At 45.6% G+C, this 27,543-nt stretch overlaps 1 protein-coding gene across 1 annotated transcript in view; it reads left to right on the forward strand.

Annotated features, from left to right (window-relative positions):
* The window catches only part of npr3 (natriuretic peptide receptor 3), a 63,930-nt gene extending 37,599 nt beyond the window's left edge, over positions 1 to 26,331 (forward strand). Inside the window, exons 4-8 of the mRNA XM_055918644.1 lie at positions 13,707 to 13,842; positions 16,745 to 16,839; positions 22,265 to 22,385; positions 24,820 to 24,904; positions 25,746 to 26,331. Of these exons, the coding sequence (XP_055774619.1) occupies positions 13,707 to 13,842; positions 16,745 to 16,839; positions 22,265 to 22,385; positions 24,820 to 24,904; positions 25,746 to 25,857 (549 nt within the window). The 3' untranslated portion in view covers positions 25,858 to 26,331. The remainder of the gene's footprint in view (positions 1 to 13,706; positions 13,843 to 16,744; positions 16,840 to 22,264; positions 22,386 to 24,819; positions 24,905 to 25,745) is intronic.
* Positions 26,332 to 27,543: the final 1,212 nt, after the last annotated feature.

A 27,543-nucleotide genomic window follows, 5' to 3' on the forward strand; every position in this document is an offset into this window, starting at 1 on the left:
TGCTAACGTAGCATCTTTTTCCCAGAATGTGCGGATATTTTTCTAAAACTCACCTATTCTGACCAAATAACTATTCATAAACATAACTAAAAAATACATGTTGTATAGGAAATAATAGATACACTAGTTCTTAATGCAATCACCGCGTTAGAATTCTAAAAATGACTTCATTACCACATCCAGCTTACGTTATAGCGAGAGCGTGCCCAAAATCTGGGCTACCTAATAGTACACATGTTCGACAGATAAATGAAATAGCATCATAAAATGGGTCCTACTTTTGATGATCTTCCATCAGAATGTTGTACAAGGGGTCCTTTGTCGGGAACAATCGTTGTCTGGTTTTAGAATGGCCTTTTTCCCTCTCGAATTAGCAAGCTAAACTAGCCAAGTGGCGCTAAGCTGTCCATCCTCACTAAACGCAAAGAACGCAACACGTCTAACGTCCCGGAAAAATTTCAACAATCTAATAAAACTATATTGAAAAAACATACTTTACGATGATATCTTCACATTTATCAAATAAAATCAAAGCCGTAGATATAAGACGTCTATAACGATTGCTTTTCAGAAGCCAATACTGATGACCTTTATGCGCTTCCTGAACAAACGAATTCTGGGGTCATGTCATTCCAAGCTGTCTCTTTTGACCATAGAAAGAGATTGAGACCCCATTTCACCTCTCACAGCCTATTGACATCTAGTGGAAGGCGTATGAAGTGCATGTATAGTCACAAATCTCAAGCAAAATGATAGGGAGGCCCTGGAACAGAGCCTCGATTTTAGATTTTTCACTTTCTGACAGGAAGTATGCTGCAAAATAAGTTATGTTTTACTCACAGATATAATTCAAATGGTTTTAGAAACTTGAGAGTGTTTTCTATCCAATAGTAATAATAATATGCATATTGTACGAGCAAGAATAGAGTACGAGGCCGTTTAAATTGGGCACGATTTTCCCCCAAAGTGTAAATAGCGCCCTCTATCCTCAACAGGCTCTAGCCTTGTCCCAAATGTGTTTGTGCTGTGAACTTCTATGGTCATTCACAGCACAAACACATTTTCAACTAATTCAACTGTCTCTTCTGGTTTAACGGCTGCAGGATCAGAATATCCTCAAGACAAGCCAAGGTTATTTTTTAGGCTGCATGATGTTGTAGGACTTTTCACCAGTGTGCAGAAGTTAAAGGGGAAGTTCACCCACAAACACTTTCGGGCCCTTTATAACACTTGCCTGGACGTTTGGCAATACCCCCAGACAGTTTTTAGGTCCATTGCTTGAGTATTTAGATTTCTGTATTTTATATCAAAATGCAACATTTTATGAAATTACTTAAAATACATTCAAAACGATGTGTTGTTATTGTTAAATAAACAAAAATCTGTGTCTCTGCATTGAATTGCCAAGTATAAAAAACAAAAAACAAAGACGTACTTCGTGCTAACGCAAAGGTGTTCCACATCGTCTGTAATCCAGTCACTTCTTCATGGTTCTAAAACTGATGATTACAGGAGGCAGGACGAAGGTCACTTCTTCACGGTTCTAAAACTGATGATTACAGGAGGCAGGACGAAGGTCACTTCTTCACGGTTCTAAAAAGGAATGAATACAGGAGGCAAGACGACGGTCACTTCTTCACGGTTCTAAAACTGATGATTACAGGAGGCAGGACGAAGGTAATTTCTTCACGGTTCTAAAAAGGAATGAATACAGGAGGCAGGACGATGGTCACTTCTTCACGGTTCTAAAACGGATGATTACAGGAGGCAGGACGATGGTAATTTCTTCACGGTTCTAAAACGGATGATTACAGGAGGCAGGACGAAGGTCACTTCTTCACGGTTCTAAAACGGATGATTACAGGAGGCAGGACGAAGGTCACTTCTTAACGGTTCTAAAACGGATGATTACAGGAGGCAGGACGAAGGTCACTTCTTCACGGTTCTAAAACTGATGATTACAGGAGGCAGGATGAAGGTCACTTCTTCACGGTTCTAAAACGGATGATTACAGGAGGCAGGACGAAGGTCACGTCTTCACGGTTCTAAAACGGATGATTACAGGAGGCAGGACGAAGGTCACTTCTTCACGGTTCTAAAACCGATGATTACAGGAGGCAAGACGAAGGTCACTTCTTCACGGTTCTAAAACGGATGATTACAGGAGGCATGACGAAGGTCACTTCTTCACGGTTCTAAAACTGATGATTACAGGAGGCAGGACGATGGTAATTTCTTCACGGTTCTAAAACGGATGATTACAGGAGGCAGGACGAAGGTCACTTCTTCACGGTTCTAAAACCGATGATTACAGGAGGCAGGACGAAGGTCACTTCTTCACGGTTCTAAAACCGATGATTACAGGAGGCAGGACGAAGGTCACTTCTTAACGGTTCTAAAACGGATGATTACAGGAGGCAGGACGAAGGTCACTTCTTCACGGTTCTAAAACTGATGATTACAGGAGGCAGGACGAAGGTAATTTCTTCACGGTTCTAAAACTGATAATTAGCAGCTCCCCATACTTGTAAATATAATAACAAATGGACACATATTTACCCCCTTTTTTCCCCCACAAAACTACCTCCAACTACCATAAATGTTTTAATCCGGTACCGGGTTACCTTCAGACGAGAGTGCTGTGACACACGGAGAACACAGAGCTTGATGCTCCTTTCCAATAAATACCTAAGGGTCTTATTCTGGTGACACGATGATCGATGCTTGGCTGCCGTTTGAAACATTTCAATAATAACATGATTTTCTTTTTCTCCATAATAATCTCATCACGTAGGCAAGGGTTTCCCAAACACGGTCCTGACGCCCGAGTGCACATTTAGTTTTTTTTTGCACTAGCACTACACAGCTGATTCAAGTAATCAATCAAAATTATATATATATATATACTATAGTACTATGTACTATGTAACAGTTTCTACAGCAGTACTATGTACTATGTAACAGTTCCTACAGCAGTACTATGTACTATGTAACAGATCATACAGCAGTACTATGTACTATGTAACAGATCATACAGCAGTACTATGTACTATGTAACAGTTCCTACAGCAGTACTATGTACTATGTAACAGTTCCTACAGCAGTACTATGTAACAGTTCCTACAGCAGTACTATGTAACAGTTCCTACAGCAGTACTATGTACTATGTAACAGTTTCTACAGCAGTACTATGTACTATGTAACAGTTTCTACAGCAGTACTATGTAACAGTTCCTACAGCAGTACTATGTACTATGTAACAGATCCTACAGCAGTACTATGTACTATGTAACAGTTTCTACAGCAGAACTATGTAACAGTTTCTACAGCAGTACTATGTAACAGTTCCTACAGCAGTACTATGTACTATGTAACAGTTTCTACAGCAGTACTATGTACTATGTAACAGTTTCTACAGCAGTACTATGTAACAGTTCCTACAGCAGTACTATGTAACAGTTCCTACAGCAGTACTATGTACTATGTAACAGTTCCTACAGCAGTACTATGTACTATGTAACAGATCCTACAGCAGTACTATGTACTATGTAACAGTTTCTACAGCAGTACTATGTAACAGTTCCTACAGCAGTACTATGTAACAGTTCCTACAGCAGTACTATGTACTATGTAACAGTTCCTACAGCAGTACTATGTACTATGTAACAGTTTCTACAGCAGTACTATGTACTATGTAACAGTTTCTACAGCAGTACTATGCACTATGTAACAGTTCCTACAGCAGTACTATGTACTATGTAACAGTTCCTACAGCAGTACTATGTACTATGTAACAGTTTCTACAGCAGTACTATGTACTATGTAACAGTTCCTACAGCAGTACTATGTAACAGTTCCTACAGCAGTACTATGTACTATGTAACAGTTTCTACAGCAGTACTATGTACTATGTAACAGTTTCTACAGCAGTACTATGTACTATGTAACAGTTTCTACAGCAGTACTATGTAACAGTTCCTACAGCAGTACTATGTACTATGTAACAGTTCCTACAGCAGTACTATGTAACAGTTTCTACAGCAGTACTATGTAACAGTTCCTACAGCAGTACTATGTACTATGTAACAGTTTCTACAGCAGTACTATGTACTATGTAACAGTTCCTACAGCAGTACTATGTACTATGTAACAGTTTCTACAGCAGTACTATGTACTATGTAACAGTTTCTACAGCAGTACTATGTACTATGTAACAGTTCCTACAGCAGTACTATGTAACAGTTCCTACAGCAGTACTATGTAACAGTTCCTACAGCAGTACTATGTACTATGTAACAGTTTCTACAGCAGTACTATGTACTATGTAACAGTTCCTACAGCAGTACTATGTACTATGTAACAGTTTCTACAGCAGTACTATGTACTATGTAACAGTTTCTACAGCAGTACTATGTACTATGTAACAGTTCCTACAGCAGTACTATGTAACAGTTTCTACAGCAGTACTATGTACTATGTAACAGATCCTACAGCAGTACTATGTAACAGTTCCTACAGCAGTACTATGTAACAGTTCCTACAGCAGTACTATGTAACAGTTCCTACAGCAGTACTATGTAACAGTTCCTACAGCAGTACTATGTAACAGTTCCTACAGCAGTACTATGTACTATGTAACAGTTTCTACAGCAGTACTATGTACTATGTAACAGTTCCTACAGCAGTACTATGTACTATGTAACAGTTTCTACAGCAGTACTATGTACTATGTAACAGTTTCTACAGCAGTACTATGTACTATGTAACAGTTCCAACAGCAGTACTATGTAACAGTTTCTACAGCAGTACTATGTACTATGTAACAGTTTCTACAGCAGTACTATGTACTATGTAACAGTTCCTACAGCAGTACTATGTAACAGTTCCAACAGCAGTACTATGTAACAGTTTCTACAGCAGTACTATGTACTATGTAACAGATCCTACAGCAGTACTATGTACTATGTAACAGTTCCAACAGCAGTACTATGTACTATGTAACAGTTCCTACAGCAGTACTATGTACTATGTAACAGATCCTACAGCAGTACTATGTACTATGTAACAGTTCCAACAGCAGTACTATGTACTATGTAACAGTTCCTACAGCAGTACTATGTAACAGTTCCTACAGCAGTACTATATAACAGTGTGTATTTTGCTTACAATCCGCTCTATCTTCTTATATAACTTCTGTAACATACATGGGTTTTAAGGGGTGCTCATTGTTAAGTGGAAGCAGGATGTCATGTACTGTAGACTGAACCCTTGGCTCTTTTATATATTTCTTCAGAATGAATCAGGTCAGCGTTTTTTGTTCTGCAAAAATATTCTTCTGTATGTGGGTATGTTTGGAACTGTGCAATTCCCCTTACCTTTTATTGAAACAATTGAAAACGTTTTGGAAGGAGCAGTAGACGAGGAAAGCGCGTCTACTGCGTGTATTGTCAGCGTTGAGAAAGCAAACGGACTCTGAGATACGACACCACAGCCCTCGCTGCATAGTATCAGCCCCGTGGGTCAGCTTATGTCAATTTGACGTGAAAAAGTATATATATTTGGGGTATTTTTTAGCTAATCCTTTTCCTACCCTTAACCTAATTCTCCTAACCCGCTACATTCGTTGTCCTAACGTACTGCTTAAGTTCTCTTAACCTGCTACGAAAAGTACATTTTGACAAAAGCTGTATCCCTTCTAGACCAAAACCGCCTCGGTGCCCCTCAAAAAACATGTATTGTTTTCTTGACTTCTTCCCCTGCCAGGAATGGGCCGGAGCTTGAGTTCCCCAAAAAATAAATTATATATTGTAAATAAAAGTATTATTAGTTATATCAGCCTGTTCCCCGCCGCTGCAGTGCGACTGATAGGCTGCTGAAGGCGATTGTAAATACACAGACATCACCCCAGCTAGTACCCCACTGAGCAGCAGTCCTCCACAGCGGACAGATTACTTCCTGTTTAGATTGGACACTGGATAGTCAGAGAAGACATGGAGCAACACACTATGTAGCAGCTATTAGTGTCAGTCTAACAGTATCCACAGCTCTTAGGGGGTATCAACTATTAGTGTCAGTCTAACAGTATCTACAGCTCTTAGGGGGTATCAACTATTAGTGTCAGTCTAACAGTATCTACAGCTCTTAGGGGGTATCAACTATTAGTGTCAGTCTAACAGTATCCACAGCTCTTAGGGGGTATCAACTATTAGTGTCAGTCTAACAGTATCCACAGCTCTTAGGGGGTATCAACTATTAGTGTCAGTCTAAGAGGAGCATGGGTAGTATATGGGGCTTTGGTGACAAAACGGATGGCACTGTGATAGACTACATCCAGTTCGCTGAGTAGAGTGTTGGGGGCTATTTTGACATCACCAAAGTCGAGGATCGGTAGGATAGTCAGTTTTACGAGGGTATGTTTGGCAGCGTGAGTTAAGGATGCTTTGTTGCGAAATAGGAAGCCGATTCTAGATTTAATTTTGGATTGGAGATGCTCAATGTGAGTCTGGAAGGAGAGTTTACAGTCTAACCAGACACCTACTGTAGGTATTTGTAGTTGTCCACATATTCTAAGACCTGTATGCTCTCATTGGCTGGCCCTCACTACATATCCGTCGCCAAACCCACTGGCTCCAGGTCATCTATAAGACTTTGCTAGGTAAAGCCACGCCTTATCTCAGCTCACTGGTCACGATAACAACACCCACCCGTAGCACGCGCTCCAGCAGGTATATCTCACTGGTCATCCCCAAAGCCAACACTTCATTGGCCGCCTTTCCTTCCAGTTCTCTGCCTCCAATGACTGGAACGAATTGCAAAAATCTCTGAAGCTGGAGTCTTATATCTCCCTCTCTAACTTTAAGCATCAGCTTTCAGAGCAGCTTTTACCGATCACTGTACCTGTACACAGCCCATCTGTAAATAGCACACCCTCATCCCCATATTATTACTTTCCGTCTTGCTATTTTGCACCCCAGTATCTCTACTTGCACATCATCATCTGCACATGTATTACTCCAGTATTAATGCTAAATTGTAATTATTTCGCCTCTATGGCCTATTTATTGCCTACCTCCATAATCTCCTACATTTGCACACACTGTTCATAGATTTTTCTATTTTTTTTCTATTGTGTTATTGACTGTACGTTTGTTTATGTATAACTCTGTGTTGTTGTTTGTGTCGCACTGCTTTGCTTTATCATGGCCAGGTCGCAGTTGTAAATGAGAATTTGTTCTCAACTGGCCTACCTGGTTAAATAAAGGTGTTCTCAACTGGCCTACCTGGTTAAATAAAGGTGTTCTCAACTAGCCTACCTGGTTAAATAAAGGTGTTCTCAACTAGCCTACCTGGTTAAATAAAGGTGTTCTCAACTGGTCTACCTGGTTAAATAAAGGTGTTCTCAACTAGCCTACCTGGTTAAATAAAGGTGTTCTCAACTAGCCTACCTGGTTAAATAAAGGTGTTCTCAACTGGTCTACCTGGTTAAATAAAGGTGTTCTCAACTAGCCTACCTGGTTAAATAAAGGTGTTCTCAACTAGCCTACCTGGTTAAATAAAGGTGTTCTCAACTGGTCTACCTGGTTAAATAAAGGTGTTCTCAACTAGCCTACCTGGTTAAATAAAGGTGAAATAAAATGTAAAAACTATTACTGAAAGGCACCTTCATTCATGTTTGGTTGATCTTCATCATTCCTTGATGTAGTTACAGTTACATTTTTAAAGCGAATGTTGTTTTAGAAAACGGATTACTATGTTGGCTAACGGAGGTGAGATGCACCGTGGAATCATCTAGCTTAGAGGAGACTCCGTAGAACGAGGTAGAACGTGTTGACGTGCCCCATTAGAACGTGTTTTTAATGGTCCTGACCTGTTTTATGTTGTTTTGTATGTGTTTTAGGTCAGGGCATGTGTTTTGGGTGGGCAGTCTATGTTATCTGTTATTTTGTATCATTTCAAGTGTAGTTCGTGTTCGTTTTTCGTCTTGTTTAATAAATATGTGTTCAAACTTCGCTGCGCCTTGGTTCCCTCAATACTCCTCCTTTTCCGAAGATGGAGAGGAGGAGGATCGCCGTTACAGAATCACCCACCATACCAGAGCCAAGCAGCGGAGTCAACGGAGAAAGGGACAAGAAAAGAAGGAGCAATGGACATGGGACGATATATTGGACGGAAAGGGTTGCTACACATGGGAGGAGATCCTGGCTGTTAGGGATCGCCTCCCATGGGAACAGCTGGAGGCACTGAGGAGAGCAGAGGCTACCGGAGAGAGGAACCGGAGCTATGAGGGAACGCGTCTGGCACGGAAGCCCAAAAAGCCCGTAAGTAACTCCCAAAAATTTCTTGGGGGGGGGCTAGGAGGTAGTGGGCCAAGGGCAGGTAGGAGACCTGCGCCCACTTCCCAGGCTTACCGTGGAGAGCGGGAGTACGGGCAGGCGTCGTGTTACGCAGTAGAGCGCACGGTGTCTCCTGTACGAGTGCATAGCCCAGTGCGGGTTATTCCACCTCCCCGCACTGGTAGGGCTAGATTGGGTATTGAGCCAGGTGTCATGAGGCCGGCTCAACGCGTCTGGTCTCCAGTGCGTCTCCTCGGGCCGGCATACATGGCACCGGCCTTACGCATGGTTTCCCCGGTTCGCCTACATAGGCCGGTGCGGGTTATTCCACCTCCCCGCACTGGTCGGGCGACCGGGAGCATTCAACCAGGTAAGGTTGGGCGGGTTCAATGCTCAAGAGTGCCAGTACGCCTCCACGGTCCGGTATTTCCGGTGCCACCTCCCCGCCCCAGCCTAGTACCTACAGTGCCTATACTACGCACTAGGCTACCAGTGCGTCTCCTGAGCCCAGTTCCTCCTCCACGCACTCTCTCTGTGGTGCGTGTATCCAGTTCGGTGCCTCCAGTTCCGGCACCGCGCACAGAGCCTCCTGTGCGTCTCCAGAGCCCTGAACACACTGTATATTCTCCCCCTACTAATCCTGATGTGCTTGTCCTCAGCCCGGTGTCACCAGTGCCGGTACCTCGCATCAGGTATAGAGTGGGCTTTGAGAATACAGTGTGCCCTGTCCCTGCTCCCCGCACTAGTAGGAAGGTGCTTATCCTTAGCCCGGTGCCTCCAGTTCCGGCACCACGCACCAGGTCTACAGTGCGCCGTATCCGGCCAGAGCCATCCGTCTCCCCAGCGCCATCTGAGCCATCCGTCTCCCCAGCGCCATCTGAGCCATCCGTCTCCCCAGCGCCATCTGAGCCATCCGTCTCCCCAGCGCCGTCTGAGCCATCCGTCTGCCATGAGCCTGCAAAGCCGCCCGTCTGTCATGAGCCTGCAAAGCCGCCCGTCTGCCATGAGCCTACAGAGCCGTCCGCCAGACAGGAGCCGCTAGAGCCGCCCTTCAGACAGGAGCCGCTAGAGCCGCCCGCCAGACAGGATCTGCCAGAGCCGCCAACCAGACAGGATCTGCCAGAGCCGCCAACCAGACAGGATCTGCCAGAGCCGCCAACCAGACAGGATCTGCCAGAGCCGCCAGCGAGCCATGAGCTGCCAGAGCCGCCAGCGAGCCATGAGCAGCCAGAGCCGTCAGAGAGCCATGAGCGTCGAGAGCCGTCAGAGAGCCATGAGCGTCGAGAGCCGTCAGCCTGCCATGAGCGTCGAGAGCCGTCAGCCTGCCATGAGCGTCGAGAGCCGTCAGCCTGCCATGAGCGTCGAGAGCCGTCAGCCTGCATAGACCTGCCAGAGTCCCGCAGCCAGGATCTGCCAGAGTATATCAGCCGGGACCTGCCCCTTGTCCCGGTGTTGCCCCTTGTCCCGGTGCTGCCCCTTGTCCCGGTGCTGCCCCTTGTCCCGGTGCTGCCCCTTGTCCCGGTGCTGCCCCTTGTCCCGGTGCTGCCCCTTGTCCCGGTGCTGGTCTTTATCCTGGTGCTGCCCCTTATCCTGGTGCTGCCCCTTGTCCCGGTGCTGCCCCTTGTCCCGGTGCTGCCCCTTGTCCCGGTGCTGCCCCTTCTCCTGGTGCTGGCCGTTTATTTAGGGGATGTGAGTTTTAGGGTGGTCATTGGGAGGGGTAGACAGAAGCGTTGGGTGACTATGGTGGTGTGGGGACAGCGTCCAGAGCCGGAGCCACCACCGTGGTCAACTGCCCACCCAGACCCTCCCCTGGACTTTGTGCTGGTGCGCCCGGCGTTCGCACCTTGAGGGGGGGGTTCTGTAACGGTCCTGACCTGTTTTATGTTGTTTTGTATGTGTTTTAGGTCAGGGCATGTGTTTTGGGTGGGCAGTCTATGTTATCTGTTTCTATGTTGGTTTTGGTTGCCTGGTATGGCTCTTAATTAGAGGCAGGTGTTTTGCGTTCTCCTCTAATTAAGAGTCATATTTAGGTAGGGTGTTCTCACTGTTTGTTTGTGGGTGATTGTCTCCTGTGTCTGTGTCGATGTTACACCATACGGGATTGTTTCGGTTTGTTCGTGCGTTTTTGTAGTAAGTACTTGTTCGTTCGTTCTGCGTGTGTTATGTCAGTTCGTCGTACTAAGTCTGTCTACTTTCGTTTTGTTATTTTGTTAGTTTATTCAAGTATAGTTTGTTTCGTTTTGTCTTGTAAATAAAATTCATCATGTATTCACAACCCGCTGCGCCTTGGCTCGATCACTACTCCTCCTCTTCTTATGAAGAGAGAGAGGAACGCCGTTACAGTGTTGACGCGCCCCATTAGAACGTGTTGACGTGCCCCATTTAGAACGTGTTGACGTGCCCCATTAGAACGTGTTGACGTGCCCCATTAGAACGTGTTGATGTGCCCATTTAGAACGTGTTGACGCGCCCCATTTAGAACGTGTTGACGCGCCCCATTTAGAACGTGTTGACGTGCCCTATTAGAACGTGTTGACGTGCCCCATTAGAACGTGTTGACGTGCCCCATTTAGAACGTGTTGACGTGCCCCATTTAGAACGTGTTGACGTGCCCCATTAGAACGTGTTGACGTGCCCCATTTAGAACGCGTTGACGTGCCCCATTAGAACGCGTTGACGTGCCCCATTTAGAACGTGTTGACGTGCCCCATTTAGAACGTGTTGACGTGCCCCATTTAGAACGTGTTGACGTGCCCCATTAGAACGTGTTGACGTGCCCCATTTAGAACGTGTTGACGTGCCCCATTTAGAACGTGTTGACGTGCCCCATTTAGAACGTGTTGACGTGCCCCATTAGAACGTGTTGACGTGCCCCATTTAGAACGTGTTGACGTGCCCCATTTAGAACGTGTTGACGTGCCCCATTTAGAACGTGTTGACGTGCCCCATTTAGAACGTGTTGACGTGCCCCATTAGAACGTGTTGACGTGCCCCATTAGAACGTGTTGACGTGCCCCATTAGAACGTGTTGACGTGCCCCATTTAGAACGTGTTGACGTGCCCCATTAGAACGTGTTGACGTGCCCCATTAGAACGTGTTGACGTGCCCCATTTAGAACGTGTTGACGTGCCCCATTTAGAACGTGTTGACGTGCCCCATTTAGAACGTGTTGACGTGCCCCATTTAGAACGTGTTGACGTGCCCCATTTAGAACGTGTTGACGTGCCCCATTAGAACGTGTTGACGTGCCCCATTAGAACGTGTTGACGTGCCCCATTTAGAACGTGTTGACGTGCCCCATTTAGAACGTGTTGACGTGCCCCATTTAGAACGTGTTGACGTGCCCCATTTAGAACGTGTTGACGTGCCCCATTTAGAACGTGTTGACGTGCCCCATTTAGAACGTGTTGACGTGCCCCATTTAGAACGTGTTGACGCGCCAAATTTAGAACGTGTTGACGTGCCCCATTTAGAACGTGTTGACGTGCCCCATTTAGAACGCGTTGACGTGCCCCATTTAGAACGTGTTGACGTGCCCCATTTAGAACGTGTTGACGTGCCCCATTAGAACGTGTTGACGCGCCCCATTTAGAACGTGTTGACGCGCCCCATTTAGAACGTGTTGACGTGCCCCATTTAGAACGTGTTGACGTGCCCCATTTAGAACGTGTTGACGTGCCCCATTAGAACGTGTTGACGTGCCCCATTAGAACGTGTTGACGTGCCCCATTAGAACGTGTTGACGTGCCCCATTTAGAACGTGTTGACGCGCCCCATTAGAACGTGTTGACGCGCCCCATTTAGAACGTGTTGACGTGCCCCATTTAGAACGTGTTGACGTGCCCCATTTAGAACGCGGCATGCAAGTCTTCTACAGGATCACGCTACGAGATGGGTATCACACAATGACGCACTGTGTGGAACGGAAAACATTTCAATATCTTTTGTTGTTTTGTTGTGAAAACAAATATAGACCAAATTGTTTGTTTAGTAAGAGACTGTGTATGTGGAGTTACTCATTATTTTTCTGGTACTTAAAAAAGAAAAGTAAAAAAGAAAATCATGACTGTGAATTTCTGTGGTGTATTATGACTGATATGGTAAGCAGTGGGAATTTAGTTTCTGTCACGATCGTGTGGAGGAGAGACGGACCAAAACGCAGCATGTGGAAAATAAGCCATCTTCTTTTATTATAGAAGAAGGCAAAACGAAACAAAACACTTACAAACTATCAAAACAACAAACAACCGTGAAGCTATCAACGTAGTGCACACACACACAGGCTACAAACGTTCTACATAGACAATTCCCCACAACAAACTAAAGCCTATGGCTACCTTAAATATGGCTCCCAATCAGAGACAACAGAAACCAGCTGTCTCTAATTGGGAACCCATTCAGGCAACCATAGACTTTCCTAGACAACTACACACAACATAGACACTGCTAGACTTCTATACTAAACATAAACCCAACTACTCTAATAAACCCCCTAAACCTTACAACCACCCTAGACACTACAAAACCCACATAAATACCAATGTCACACCCTGACCTAACTAAAATAATTAAGAAAACAAAGAATACTAAGGCCAGGGCGTGACAATTTCCACAAACACAAAACAGAAATCAGGCTGAAGTAGTCTCACAGTGTTATTTTGTTATTGACGTAGAAGATCATACAACTCTATGATACTAGACATTACTACAGATATTACTAACCTATACCGCCTGTATATAGTCTTGTTATGTTATTGTGTTATTTTTTTATATTTTTTTTTACTTAATTTGGTAAATAGTTTCTTAACTCTTCTTGAACTGCACTGTTGGTTACGAGCTTGTAAGTAAGCATTTCACAGTAAGGTCTATTACACCTGTTGTATTCGGCGCATGTGACAAATAAAGTTAGATTTTATTTGAATCATCATTCTGAGATGTTACGTATGCATTGGAATTCAGTGTTTCCCCTGCCATCACCAGACTGGGGGGCGGGGCTGCTTCTTCTGTACCTTACCCTACCATCCTCTGTTATCACCCCCCCCCCCCCCCCTCCCTTCTTCAATAAATTGCCAAATTCGTTGTTGGCAGCAGCCTTGACAACCTGAGTAAAGAGGAACGGATCCATGTACGAGACTTTGCATTTGGGTCCAATGTTTTCTTCTCATTAATCACTCTAAAGTATTTGAAGGCCAGAGACCCACTGCAAGACAACACTGTGTTATATAGTAACAGTATGAAAGGACCATCTGTTTTTGGTATATATATATATTTTTAAGTGATGAATCTGTCATTCATTCATTAGTTTCATCCCTATCTTCATGTGTTATTATGATTCTAATCTTCCTGTCTGTTGTCCCCCCCCCTCCCTCCAGATCAACATGTTTGTGGAAGGGTTCCATGATGCATTGCTGCTGTACGCTCTGGCGTTGCACGAAGCCATCAGGAACGGTCTCACCAAGAAGGACGGAGCAGAGATCACCTACCGCATGTGGAACAGAACGTTTGAAGGTAAAAAAAACCCCAAAAAACTCTGCTCATTAAACCTGTGTCCCAATGGCACCCTATCCCTGACACAGTGAGATACGTGGCACCCTATCCCTGACACAGTGAGATACATGGCACCCTATCCCTGACACAGTGAGATACGTGGCACCCTATCCCTGACACAGTGAGATACATGGCACCCTATCCCTGACACAGTGAGATACATGGCACCCTATCCCTGACACAGTGAGATACATGGCACCCTATCCCTGACACAGTGAGATACATGGCACCCTATCCCTGACACAGTGAGATACATGTCCTAATGGCACCCTATCCCTGACACAGTGAGACACATGTCCCAATGGCACCCTATCCCTGACACAGTGAGACACATGTCCTAATGGCACCCTATCCCTGACACAGTGAGATACATGGCACCCTATCCCTGACACAGTGAGATACGTGGCACCCTATCCCTTACACAGTGAGATACGTGGCACCCTATCCCTGACACAGTGAGATACGTGGCACCCTATCCCTGACACAGTGAGATACATGTCCTAATGGCACCCTATCCCTGACACAGTGAGATACATGTCCCAATGGCACCCTATCCCTGACACAGTGAGATACGTGGCACCCTATCCCTGACACAGTGAGATACATGGCACCCTATCCCTGACACAGTGAGATACATGTCCCAATGGCACCCTATCCCTGACACAGTGAGATACGTGGCACCCTATCCCTGACACAGTGAGATACATGGCACCCTATCCCTGACACAGTGAGATACATGTCCCAATGGCACCCTATCCCTGACACAGTGAGATACGTGGCACCCTATCCCTGACACAGTGAGATACATGGCACCCTATCCCTGACACAGTGAGATACATGGCACCCTATCCCTGACACAGTGAGATACATGTCCTAATGGCACCCTATCCCTGACACAGTGAGATACATGTCCTAATGGCACCCTATCCCTGACACAGTGAGATACATGTCCTAATGGCACCCTATCCCTGACACAGTGAGATACATGTCCTAATGGCACCCTATCCCTGACACAGTGAGATACATGTCCTAATGGCACCCTATCCCTGACACAGTGAGATACATGTCCTAATGGCACCCTATCCCTGACACAGTGAGATACGTGGCACCCTATCCCTGACACAGTGAGATACATGGCACCCTATCCCTGACACAGTGAGATACATGTCACCCTATCCCTGACACAGTGAGATACATGGCACCCTATCCCTGACACAGTGAGATACATGGCACCCTATCCCTGACACAGTGAGATACATGTCCTAATGGCACCCTATCCCTGACACAGTGAGATACATGGCACCCTATCCCTGACACAGTGAGATACATGTCCCAATGGCACCCTATCCCTGACACAGTGAGATACATGGCACCCTATCCCTGACACAGTGAGATACGTGGCACCCTATCCCTGACACAGTGAGATACATGGCACCCTATCCCTGACACAGTGAGATACATGGCACCCTATCCCTGACACAGTGAGATACATGGCACCCTATCCCTGACACAGAGAGATACATGTCCCAATGGCACCCTATCCCTGACACAGTGAGATACGTGGCACCCTATCCCTGACACAGTGAGATACATGGCACCCTATCCCTGACACAGTGAGATACATGTCCCAATGGCACCCTATCCCTGACACAGTGAGATACGTGGCACCCTATCCCTGACACAGTGAGATACATGGCACCCTATCCCTGACACAGTGAGATACATGGCACCCTATCCCTGACACAGTGAGATACATGTCCTAATGGCACCCTATCCCTGACACAGTGAGATACATGTCCTAATGGCACCCTATCCCTGACACAGTGAGATACATGTCCTAATGGCACCCTATCCCTGACACAGTGAGATACATGTCCTAATGGCACCCTATCCCTGACACAGTGAGATACATGGCACCCTATCCCTGACACAGTGAGATACATGTCCTAATGGCACCCTATCCCTGACACAGTGAGATACATGGCACCCTATCCCTGACACAGTGAGATACATGGCACCCTATCCCTGACACAGTGAGATACGTGTCACCCTATCCCTGACACAGTGAGATACGTGGCACCCTATCCCTGACACAGTGAGCTACATGGCACCCTATCCCTGACACAGTGAGATACGTGGCACCCTATCCCTGACACAGTGAGATACGTGGCACCCTATTCCTGACACAGTGAGATATGTGGCACCCTATCCCTTACCTGTTAAGCAGAAAATAATTTCCCCTGACCTGTTAACCAGAAAGTCATTTCCCCTGACCTGTTAACCAGAAAGTCATTTCCCCTGACCTGTTAACCAGAAAGTCATTTCCCCTGACCTGTTAACCAGAAAACTATGTTGAAATCCCCCAGAATTCCTTTGCAGAATGTGTGTAGGACCACAGCACCACAATATCTCCTCAAGATAACAGAATACGAAAGCTAAACTACAATGAATGTGTTGTCCAATAGGATGGGGGGATGAGTCATGAGTACAGAACTCTTTCATCTGCAATAATTAGAGTCCAGTCACAGAGCACATGTCCAATTGGACAAACTGGTTAAAAGGCCAAGCCAGCTCTTAAATAACAATGTTTTGATCAGTAGGAATTGTCAAGAACAGGGTCATATTTTCTTGTTAAAAGAAAATAATATTTTTTAAATGTGGGAACACAGGCGGAGGGATACAATTACAATTCTAGGAGGGCCTGCCAACACAAACGGCGGGAGGAGAGATGGGATTTCCTGTTATATTGGCCGGTGCTGAAATTTCTCCACTCCACTCTCTGTTTTCCTTGGAATGTTGGGCTCTTGTAGCTAATTAATTCTGCCATTCTTTGCATGCCGCTGGTCCTCTGGTTGCTGGGCAGGCATCGCAGGCCAGGTGTCTATGGACTTCAACGGGGACAGATACGGAGACTTCTCTGTGATGAGCATGACCAACACAGAGGCAGGCACCTATGAGGTAAGAACAGGGCCTCAACCTAATCCTGACCCTCCTGCATGGCTCTTGATCAGGCCCGTCGTTAATAGAGCGTCCCAGAGAAGGAGTGGTGATCTAGGATCAGGTCATAAAGAGTCTCAGAGAAGGAGTGGTGATCTGGGATCAGGTCATAGTCTCAGTAGGAGTGGTGATCTAGGATCAGGTCATAAAGAGTCTCAGTAGGAGTGTTGATCTAGGATCAGGTCATATAGAGTCTCAGAGTAGGAGTGCTGATCTGGGATCAGGTCATGAAGAGTCTCAGTAGGAGCGTTGATCTAGGATCAGGTCATACGGAGTCTCAGTAGTAGTGGTGATCTGGGATCAGGTCATGAAGAGTCTCAGTAGGAGTGGTGATCTGGGATCAGGTCATGAAGAGTCTCAGTAGGAGTGGTGATCTGGGATCAGGTCATGAAGAGTCTCAGTAGGAGTGGTGATCTGGGATCAGGTCATGAAGAGTCTCAGTAGGAGTGGTGATCTGGGATCAGGTCATGAAGAGTCTCAGTAGGAGTGGTGATCTGGGATCAGGTCATGAAGAGTCTCAGTAGGAGTGGTGATCTGGGATCAGGTCATGAAGAGTCTCAGTAGGAGTGGTGATCTAGGATCAGGTCATAAAGAGTCTCAGAGAAGGCGTGGTGATCTGGGATCAGGTCATAATGAGTCTCTCAGTAGGAGTGGTGATCTGGGATCAGGTCATAAAGAGTCTCAGAGAAGGAGTGATGATCTAGGATCAGGTCATGAAGAGTCTCAGTAGGAGTGGTGATCTGGGATCAGGTCATAGTCTCAGTAGGAGTGGTGATCTGGGATCAGGTCATGAAGAGTCTCAGTAGGAGTGGTGATCTGGGATCAGGTCATGAAGAGTCTCAGTAGGAGTGATGATCTGGGATCAGGTCATGAAGAGTCTCAGTAGGAGTGATGATCTGGGATCAGGTCATTAAGAGTCTCAGTAGGAGTGGTGATCTGGGATCAGGTCATGAAGAGTCTCAGTAGGAGTTGTGATCTGGGATCAGGTCATGAAGAGTCTCAGAGAAGGAGTGCTGATCTGGGATCAGGTCATAAAGAGTCTCAGAGTTGGAGTGTTGATCTGGGATCAGGTCATAAAGAGTCTCAGTAGGAGTGGTGATCTGGGATCAGGTCATAAAGAGTCTCAGAGAAGGAGTGGTGATCTGGGATCAGGTCATAAAGAGTATCCCAGTAGGAGTGGTGATCTGGGATCAGGTCATGAATAGTCTCAGTAGGAGTGTTGATCTGGGATCAGGTCATGAAGCGTCTCAGTAGGAGTGGTGATCTAGGAGCAGGTCATAAAGAGTCTCAGTAGTAGTGTTGATCTAGGATCAGGTCATGAAGAGTCTCAGTAGGAGTGTTGATCTAGGATCAGGTCATAAAGATTCTCAGAGAAGGAGTGGTGATCTGGGATCAGGTCATAAAGCGTCTCAGTAGGAGTGGTGATCTGGGATCAGGTCATACAGAGTCTCAGTAGGAGTGGTGATCTAGGATCAGGTCATGAAGAGTCTCAGTAGGAGTGTTGATCTAGGATCAGGTCATGAAGAGTCTCAGAGTAGGAGTGGTGATCTGGGATCAGGTCATAAAGCGTCTCAGTAGTAGTGTTGATCTAGGATCAGGTCATGAAGAGTCTCAGTAGGAGTGGTGATCTGGGATCAGGTCATGAAGAGTCTCAGTAGGAGTGGTGATCTGGGATCAGGTCATGAATAGTCTCAGTAGGAGTGGTGATCTGGGATCAGGTCATGAAGAGTCTCAGTAGGAGTGATGATCAGGGATCAGGTCATGAAGAGTCTCAGTAGGAGTGGTGATCTGGCATCAGGTCATAAAGAGTCTCAGAGAAGGAGTGGTGATCTGGGATCAGGTCATAAAGAGTATCCCAGTAGAAGTGGTGATCTGGGATCAGGTCATACAGAGTCTCAGTAGGAGTGGTGATCTGGGATCAGGTCATGAACAGTCTCAGTAGGAGTGTTGATCTAGGATCAGGTCATAACGAGTCTCTCAGTAGGAGTGGTGATCTAGGATCAGGTCATAAAGAGTCTCAGAGTTGGAGTGTTGATCTGGGATCAGATCATAAAGAGTCTCAGTAGTAGTGTTGATCTAGGATCAGGTCATGAAGAGTCTCAGTAGGAGTGGTGATCTGGGATCAGGTCATGAAGAGTCTCAGTAGGAGTGGTGATCTGGGATCAGGTCATGAAGAGTCTCAGTAGGAGTGATGATCTGGGATCAGGTCATGAAGAGTCTCAGTAGGAGTGGTGATCTAGGATCAGGTCATGAAGAGTCTCAGTAGTAGTGGTGATCTGGGATTAGGTCATGAAGAGTCTCAGTAGGAGTGGTGATCTGGTATCAGGTCATGAAGAGTCTCAGTAGGAGTGGTGATCTGGGATCTGGTCATGAAGAGTCTCAGTAGGAGTGTTGATCTGGGATCAGGTCATGAAGCGTCTCAGTAGGAGTGGTGATCTAGGATCAGGTCAAAAAGAGTCTCAGTATGAGTGGTGATCTGGGATCAGGTCATAAAGAGTCTCTCAGTAGGAGTGGTGATCTAGGATCAGGTCATGAAGAGTCTCAGTAGGAGTGATGATCTAGGATCAGGTCATACAGAGTCTCAGTAGGAGTGGTGATCTGGGATCAGGTCATGAAGAGTCTCAGTAGGAGTGTTGATCTAGGATCAGGTCATAAAGAGTCTCAGAGAAGGAGTGGTGATCTGGGATCAGGTCATAAAGCGTCTCAGTAGGAGTGGTGATCTGGGATCAGGTCATACAGAGTCTCAGTAGGAGTGGTGATCTGGGATCAGGTCATGAACAGTCTCAGTAGGAGTGTTGATCTAGGATCAGGTCATAACGAGTCTCTCAGTAGGAGTGTTGATCTAGGATCAGGTCATGAAGAGTCTCAGTAGGAGTGGTGATCTGGGATCAGGTCATAAAGAGTATCCCAGTAGGAGTGGTGATCTGGGATCAGGTCATGAAGAGTCTCAGTAGGAGTGTTGATCTAGGATCAGGTCATGAAGCGTCTCAGTAGGAGTGGTGATCTAGGATCAGGTCATAAAGAGTCTCAGTAGGAGTGTTGATCTAGGATCAGGTCATAAAGAGTCTCAGTAGGAGTGATGATCTAGGATCAGGTCATACAGAGTCTCAGTAGGAGTGGTGATCTGGGATCAGGTCATGAAGAGTCTCAGTAGGAGTGTTGATCTAGGATCATGTCCCACCTGTCTATGTGATTGTATTAATAATCATCTAAAAGGCAAACCGACCCTATACCTATGATGTAAGAAGGGATAACTTCAAACTAAACCTGTAACCTCCTGCATCCCCAGTTATCAGAACAGATAACTTCAAACTAATCCTGTAACCTTCTGCATCTCCAGTGATCAGAACAGATAACTTCAAACGAATCCTGTAACCTCCTGCATCTCCAGTGATCAGAAGGTTCAACCTAATCCTGTAACCTCCTGCATCCCCAGTGATCAGAAGGTTCAACCTAATCCTGTAACCTCCTGCATCCCCAGTGATCAGAAGGTTCAACCTAATCCTGTAACCTCCTGCATCCCCAGTGATCAGAAGGTTCAACCTAATCCTGTAACCTCCTGCATCCCCAGTGATCAGAAGGTTCAAACTAATCCTGTAACCTCCTGCATCCCCAGTGATCAGAGGGTTCAACCTAATCCTGTAACCTCCTGCATCCCCAGTGATCAGAAGGTTCAAACTAATCCTGTAACCTCCTGCATCCCCAGTGATCAGAGGGTTCAACCTAATCCTGTAACCTCCTGCATCCCCAGTGATCAGAAGGTTCAACCTAATCCTGTAACATCCTGCATCCCCAGTGATCAGAAGGTTCAACCTAATCCTGTAACCTCCTGCATCCCCAGTGATCAGAAGGTTCAACCTAATCCTGTAACCTCCTGCATCCCCAGTGATCAGAGGGTTCAACCTAATCCTGTAACCTCCTGCATCCCCAGTGATCAGAAGGTTCAACCTAATCTTGGAACCTCCTGCATCCCCAGTGATCAGAAGGTTCAAACTAATCCTGTAACCTCCTGCATTTTCAGTGATCAGAAGGTTCAACCTAATCTTGGAACCTCCTGCATCCCCAGTGATCAGAAGGTTCAACCTAATCCTGTAACCTCCTGCATCCCCAGTGATCAGAAGGTTCAACCTAATCCTGTAACCTCCTGCATCCCCAGTGATCAGAAGGTTCAACCTAATCCTGTAACCTCCTGCATCCCCAGTGATCAGAGGGTTCAACCTAATCCTGTAACCTCCTGCATCCCCAGTGATCAGAAGGTTCAAACTAATCCTGTAACCTCCTGCATCCCCAGTGATCAGAAGGTTCAACCTAATCTTGGAACCTCCTGCATCTCCAGTGATCAGAAGGTTCAACCTAATCCTGTAACCTCCTGCATCCCCAGTGATCAGAAGGTTCAACCTAATCCTGTAACCTCCTGCATCCCCAGTGATCAGAAGGTTCAACCTAATCCTGTAACCTCCTGCATCCCCAGTGATCAGAAGGTTCAACCTAATCCTGTAACCTCCTGCATCCCCAGTGATCAGAAGGTTCAACCTAATCTTGGAACCTCCTGCATCTCCAGTGATCCGACGGGTTTAAACCACATACTGCCATTTGGCTTGTCAAATGCCCCCTTATAGATTCTCATCATAAAGGACTGTACATTGAAAAACAATGTAACTGGGAATCAAAATGGCATGCTCATACTCTAATATTTCACAATAATGCTTGGCAATCGCGAGGGCAGTCTTTTGCATCCCCCAATGTTCCAAATGTGGAATCCGTACCCTATCCATATCATAGATAGTAATGGTTTGAAAAAATTCCAAGATATTACATGTAGATTTTAAATACAAATACACATGACCAGGCAACTCCTTTTTTTCTAGATTTACAACTTAGGTCAGCAATGCTGGTCTCTGGAGTCCCTTTGGGAAACCCAACTACCGAACCATCAAATGATGGAATTTATAAATAAATTATCTGGGCTCCCGAAATGACTGATCTCCATAGAATATAAACAACTTTTGGAAAGCTCATATTCTGAGCCATTAAAAAACGTCTACAGATGTAAGTAAATCTGGACAACCGTGTAGCCCTTTCCTGGAGTCGATGCTCAAATGTGGGTGGAATGTTATTCATGTTTTTCATCATTTCATAGTTAATAAAGATAATTTCCCCCCAAAAAACATGAGTGTTTCTATGTGGAACAGTTTTGTTATATTTCACTTCTTTCAGTTTCTTTGCATGCTGGGTTTATTGTTACTGTTTCTGTAATATGATCTCAATGATCTTTATATTTATGGACCGTTTTTTTGAGTGGCAGCCAACAGGAAAACAGAGTATGAGATTGACTGCCCTTTGTTTCAGAGGTCTGTAGCGAACTACTTGGTGTTTGTGTTTTCAGACGGTGTGTAACTACTTTGGTGTGAACGAGAGTTTCCAGATGCTTCCGGTGTTCAACCCTGAACTCTTCACACTGAAAGGACGGCACAGAGTGCACCACACAGACCTGCCAGACAAATCATGTAAATTATCTCTAATATATATACAGGGACAAGAACAAATATGTGAACCCTTTGGAATTACCTGGATTTCTGCATAAATTGGTCTAAAAATTTGATCTGACCTTCATCTTAGTCACAACAATAGACAAAAACACAGTGTGCTCAAACTAATAACACACAAATGATTGTATATGTCTCCACCACTACACACACCAACAAACAGACCTGTCCTGTTCTCTCTGTCTCCACCACTACACACACCAACAAACAGACCTGTCCTGTTCTCTCTGTCTCCAATAACAAACACAGACCTGTCCTCTCTGTCTCCAATAACAAACACAGACCTGTTCTCTCTGTCTCCAATAACAAACACAGACCTGTTCTCTCTGTCTCCAATAACAAACACAGACCTGTTCTCTCTGTCTCCAATAACAAACACAGACCTGTCCTCTCTGTCTCCAATAACAAACACAGACCTGTTCTCTCTGTCTCCAATAACAAACACAGACCTGTTCTCTCTGTCTCCAATAACAAACACAGACCTGTCCTCTCTGTCTCCAATAACAAACACAGACCTGTTCTCTCTGTCTCCAATAACAAACACAGACCTGTCCTGTCCTCTCTGTCTCCAATAACAAACACAGACCTGTTCTCTCTGTCTCCAATAACAAACACAGACCTGTTCTCTCTGTCTCCAATAACAAACACAGACCTGTTCTCTCTGTCTCCAATAACAAACACAGACCTGTTCTCTCTGTCTCCAATAACAAACACAGACCTGTTCTCTCTGTCTACAATAACAAACACAGACCTGTTCTCTCTGTCTCCAATAACAAACACAGACCTCTTCTCTCTGTCTCCAATAACAAACACAGACCTGTCCTGTTCTCTCTGTCTCCAATAACAAACACAGACCTGTCCTGTCCTCTCTGTCTACAATAACAAACACAGACCTGTTCTCTCTGTCTCCAATAACAAACCCAGACCTGTCCTGTTCTCTCTGTCTCCAATAACAAACACAGACCTGTCCTGTTCTCTCTGTCTACAATAACAAACACAGACCTGTTCTCTCTGTCTCCAATAACAAACACAGACCTGTCCTGTTCTCTCTGTCTCCAATAACAAACACAGACCTGTTCTCTCTGTCTCCAATAACAAACACAGACCTGTTCTCTCTGTCTCCAATAACAAACACAGACCTGTCCTGTCCTCTCTGTCTCCAATAACAAACACAGACCTGTCCTGTCTGTCTCCAATAACAAACACAGACCTGTTCTCTCTGTCTCCAATAACAAACACAGACCTGTCCTGTTCTCTCTGTCTCCAATAACAAACACAGACCTGTTCTCTCTGTCTCCAATAACAAACACAGACCTGTTCTCTCTGTCTCCAATAACAAACACAGACCTGTTCTCTCTGTCTCCAATAACAAACACAGACCTGTTCTCTCTGTCTCCAATAACAAACACAGACATGTCCTGTTCTCTCTGTCTACAATAACAAACACAGACCTGTCCTGTTCTCTCTGTCTACAATAACAAACACAGACCTGACCTGTTCTCTCTGTCTCCAATAACAAACACAGACCTGTCCTGTTCTCTCTGTCTCCAATAACAAACACAGACCTGTCCTGTTCTCTCTGTCTCCAATAACAAACACAGACCTGTTCTCTCTGTCTCCAATAACAAACACAGACCTGTTCTCTCTGTCTCCAATAACAAACACAGACCTGTTCTCTCTGTCTCCAATAACAAACACAGACCTGTTCTCTCTGTCTCCAATAACAAACACAGACCTGTTCTCTCTGTCTCCAATAACAAACACAGACCTGTCCTCTCTGTCTCCAATAACAAACACAGACCTGTCCTGTCCTCTCTGTCTCCAATAACAAACACAGACCTGTTCTCTCTGTCTCCAATAACAAACACAGACCTGTTCTCTCTGTCTCCAATAACAAACACAGACCTGTCCTCTCTGTCTCCAATAACAAACACAGACCTGTCCTCTCTGTCTCCAATAACAAACACAGACCTGTCCTCTCTGTCTCCAATAACAAACACAGACCTGTTCTCTCTGTCTCCAATAACAAACACAGACCTGTTCTCTCTGTCTACAATAACATTCAGCTCTAGCCTGCAGGTATTCAGCTCTAGCATGCAGGTATTCAGCTCTAGCCTGCAGGTATTCAGCTCTAGCCTGCAGGTATTCAGCTCAAGCCTGCAGGTATTCAGAACTAGCATGCAGCTATTCAGCTCTTGCATGCAGGTATTCATCTCCGGTGTTCGCTATACATTTGAAATCATCATCCACATTAGCTTAGCTGCCGATGAGCTTGTCTAATGTAGTCCTCTTAAGGGCCACTCCAGACAATCCAGTTTAAAATATAGTGTACCACAGGTGTGTAGCAGAGGTGTCGTTAGCCTAACTAATAGCCCCCGTCTTCCTCTCCAAGCAGGCGGACTAGGAGTATCTGCTGTTACTGGGATCATAGTGGGAGCCCTGCTGGGGACTGCACTGCTCATGGCCTTCTACTTCATCAGGTAAAACGGCACTTCAATCTCTTAAATTAAAAGTTTCATTAAAAATGTGGCTCATTTCAACTGGATTCAAGCTTCATTTTAACCTCACCTCAAAGACAGCACTGATCTATAGGAAAAGCATAACGACTGACAGCTACAGGGGAATACAGACGTGACAGCTATAGGGGGAATACAGACATGACAGCTATAGGGGGAATACAGACATGACAGCTATAGGTGGAATACAGACATGACAGCTATAGGTGGAATACAGACATGACAGCTATAGGTGGAATACAGACGTGACAGCTATAGGGGGAATACAGACATGACAGCTATAGGTGGAATACAGACATGACAGCTATAGGTGGAATACAGACATGACAGCTATAGGTGGAATACAGACGTGACAGCTATAGGGGGAATACAGACATGACAGCTATAGGTGGAATACAGACATGACAGCTATAGGTGGAATACAGACATGACAGCTATAGGTGGAATACAGACGTGACAGCTATAGGGGGAATACAGACATGACAGCTATAGGTGGAATACAGACATGACAGCTATAGGTGGAATACAGACGTGACAGCTATAGGGGGAATACAGACATGACAGCTATAGGGGGAATACAGACATGACAGCTATAGGGGGAATACAGACGTGACAACTGTAGTGGGAATACAGACGTGACAACTGTAGTGGGAATAAAGACATGACAGCTATAGGGGGAATACAGACATAGGAATACAGACATGACAGCTATGAGGTAAGCATCACAGTAAACACGCATAACTTGCCTGGTCTAAACGAAATGGTAATGAATGTGAAACTCAAAGCGTGTTGTTGTTGCTAACAGGAAGAACTACACTATAACCGTTGAGAGACGCACAGCCAGGGAGGAACGTGACATGGGGAAACATCGTCAGCTACGAGAAGATTCTGTCAGATCCATCTTCTCGGCGGCGTAGAGCCTCACCGCGTTCGTCTGCGGCTCCCGACGGTTCCGTTCCAGCCAAGCATCATGGGAATGTGACCAAAGACTCGACACACTGTACCCTGCTGTCAGAGTACTCATGCTATTTAAAGAAAGACATAGTGTCATTGTTTTGTGTATTTTTGTTGTTTTTTTGGGGGAGGGGGGGTTTAACGTTTTGGAATTTCATCAACTCAGGAAAGTTAGCTGTCACAAAAGCACCACTTGCATCTCATCTCTGCAGAAAGATATAGGTGTGTATTGTCCCCTTAAGAGGGCCAGCACGGAAGCATTTTATAGTCTGTGCAAATTGCTTTTAGTAATCATTAAGACCTTTAGTAGTATAACACTGCGTAGTTGTTAATGTACAGAGTCGTGGGTGTTAATGTATTCAGATAATGGACGCTGTTGTCATGAGATTTTGGAAAAGTTTTGACCTGTTTGTCAGTAAAAATGCATTTTCTCTCCACCCTGCTGTGTTTTAGTCAAACCTGAGATAACTGGTGTAGGCCAGATCAGAGGTAACTGGTATAGGCCAGATCAGAGGTAACTGGTATAGGCCAGATCAGAGGTTAACTGGTATAGGCCAGGTCAGAGGTAACTGGTGTAGGCCAGATCAGAGGTAACTGGTGTAGGCCAGATCAGAGGTAACTGGTATAGGCCAGATCAGAGGTAACTGGTGTAGGCCAGATCAGAGGTAACTGGTGTAGGCCAGATCAGAGGTAACTGGTGTAGGCCAGATCAGAGGTTAACTGGTGTAGGCCAGATCAGAGGTTAACTGGTATAGGCCAGGTCAGAGGTTAACTGGTATAGGCCAGGTCAGAGGTTAACTGGTATAGGCCAGGTCAGAGGTAACTGGTATAGGCCAGGTCAGAGGTAACTGGTATAGGCCAGGTCAGAGGTAACTGGTATAGGCCAGATCAGAGGTAACTGGTATAGGCCAGGTCAGAGGTAACTGGTATAGGCCAGGTCAGAGGTAACCGGTGTAGGCCAGGTCAGAGATAACCGGTGTAGGCCAGGTCAGAGGTAGCTGGTATAGGCCAGGTCAGAAGTAACTGGTATAGGCCAGGTCAGAGGTAACTGGTGTAGGCCAGGTCAGAGGTAACTGGTGTAGGCCAGGTCAGAGGTAACTGGTATAGGCCAGATCGGAGGTAACTGGTATAGGCCAGGTCAGAGGTAACTGGTATAGGCCAGGTCAGAGGTAACCGGTGTAGGCCAGGTCAGAGATAACCGGTGTAGGCCAGGTCAGAGGTAACTGGTATAGGCCAGGTCAGAGGTAACTGGTATAGGCCAGGTCAGAGGTAACTGGTATAGGCCAGGTCAGAGGTAACTGGTGTAGGCCAGGTCAGAGGTAACTGGTGTAGGCCAGGTCAGAGGTTAACTGGTATAGGCCAGGTCAGAGGTTAACTGGTATAGGCCAGGTCAGAGGTTAACTGGTATAGGCCAGGTCAGAGGTTAACTGGTATAGGCTAGGTCAGAGGTTAACTGGTGTAGGCCAGGTCAGAGGTAACCGGTATAGGCCAGGTCAGAGGTTAACTGGTGTAGGCCAGGTGAGAGGTAACTGGTATAGGCCAGGTCAGAGGTAACTGGTGTAGGCCAGGTCAGAGGTTAACTGGTGTAGGCCAGGTCAGAGGTAACTGGTATAGGCCAGGTCAGAGGTAACTGGTATAGGCCAGGTCAG

The sequence above is a fragment of the Salvelinus fontinalis genome, chromosome 4 (genome assembly GCF_029448725.1).
Source record: "Salvelinus fontinalis isolate EN_2023a chromosome 4, ASM2944872v1, whole genome shotgun sequence".
NCBI classification, from domain to species: Eukaryota; Metazoa; Chordata; class Actinopteri; order Salmoniformes; family Salmonidae; genus Salvelinus; species Salvelinus fontinalis.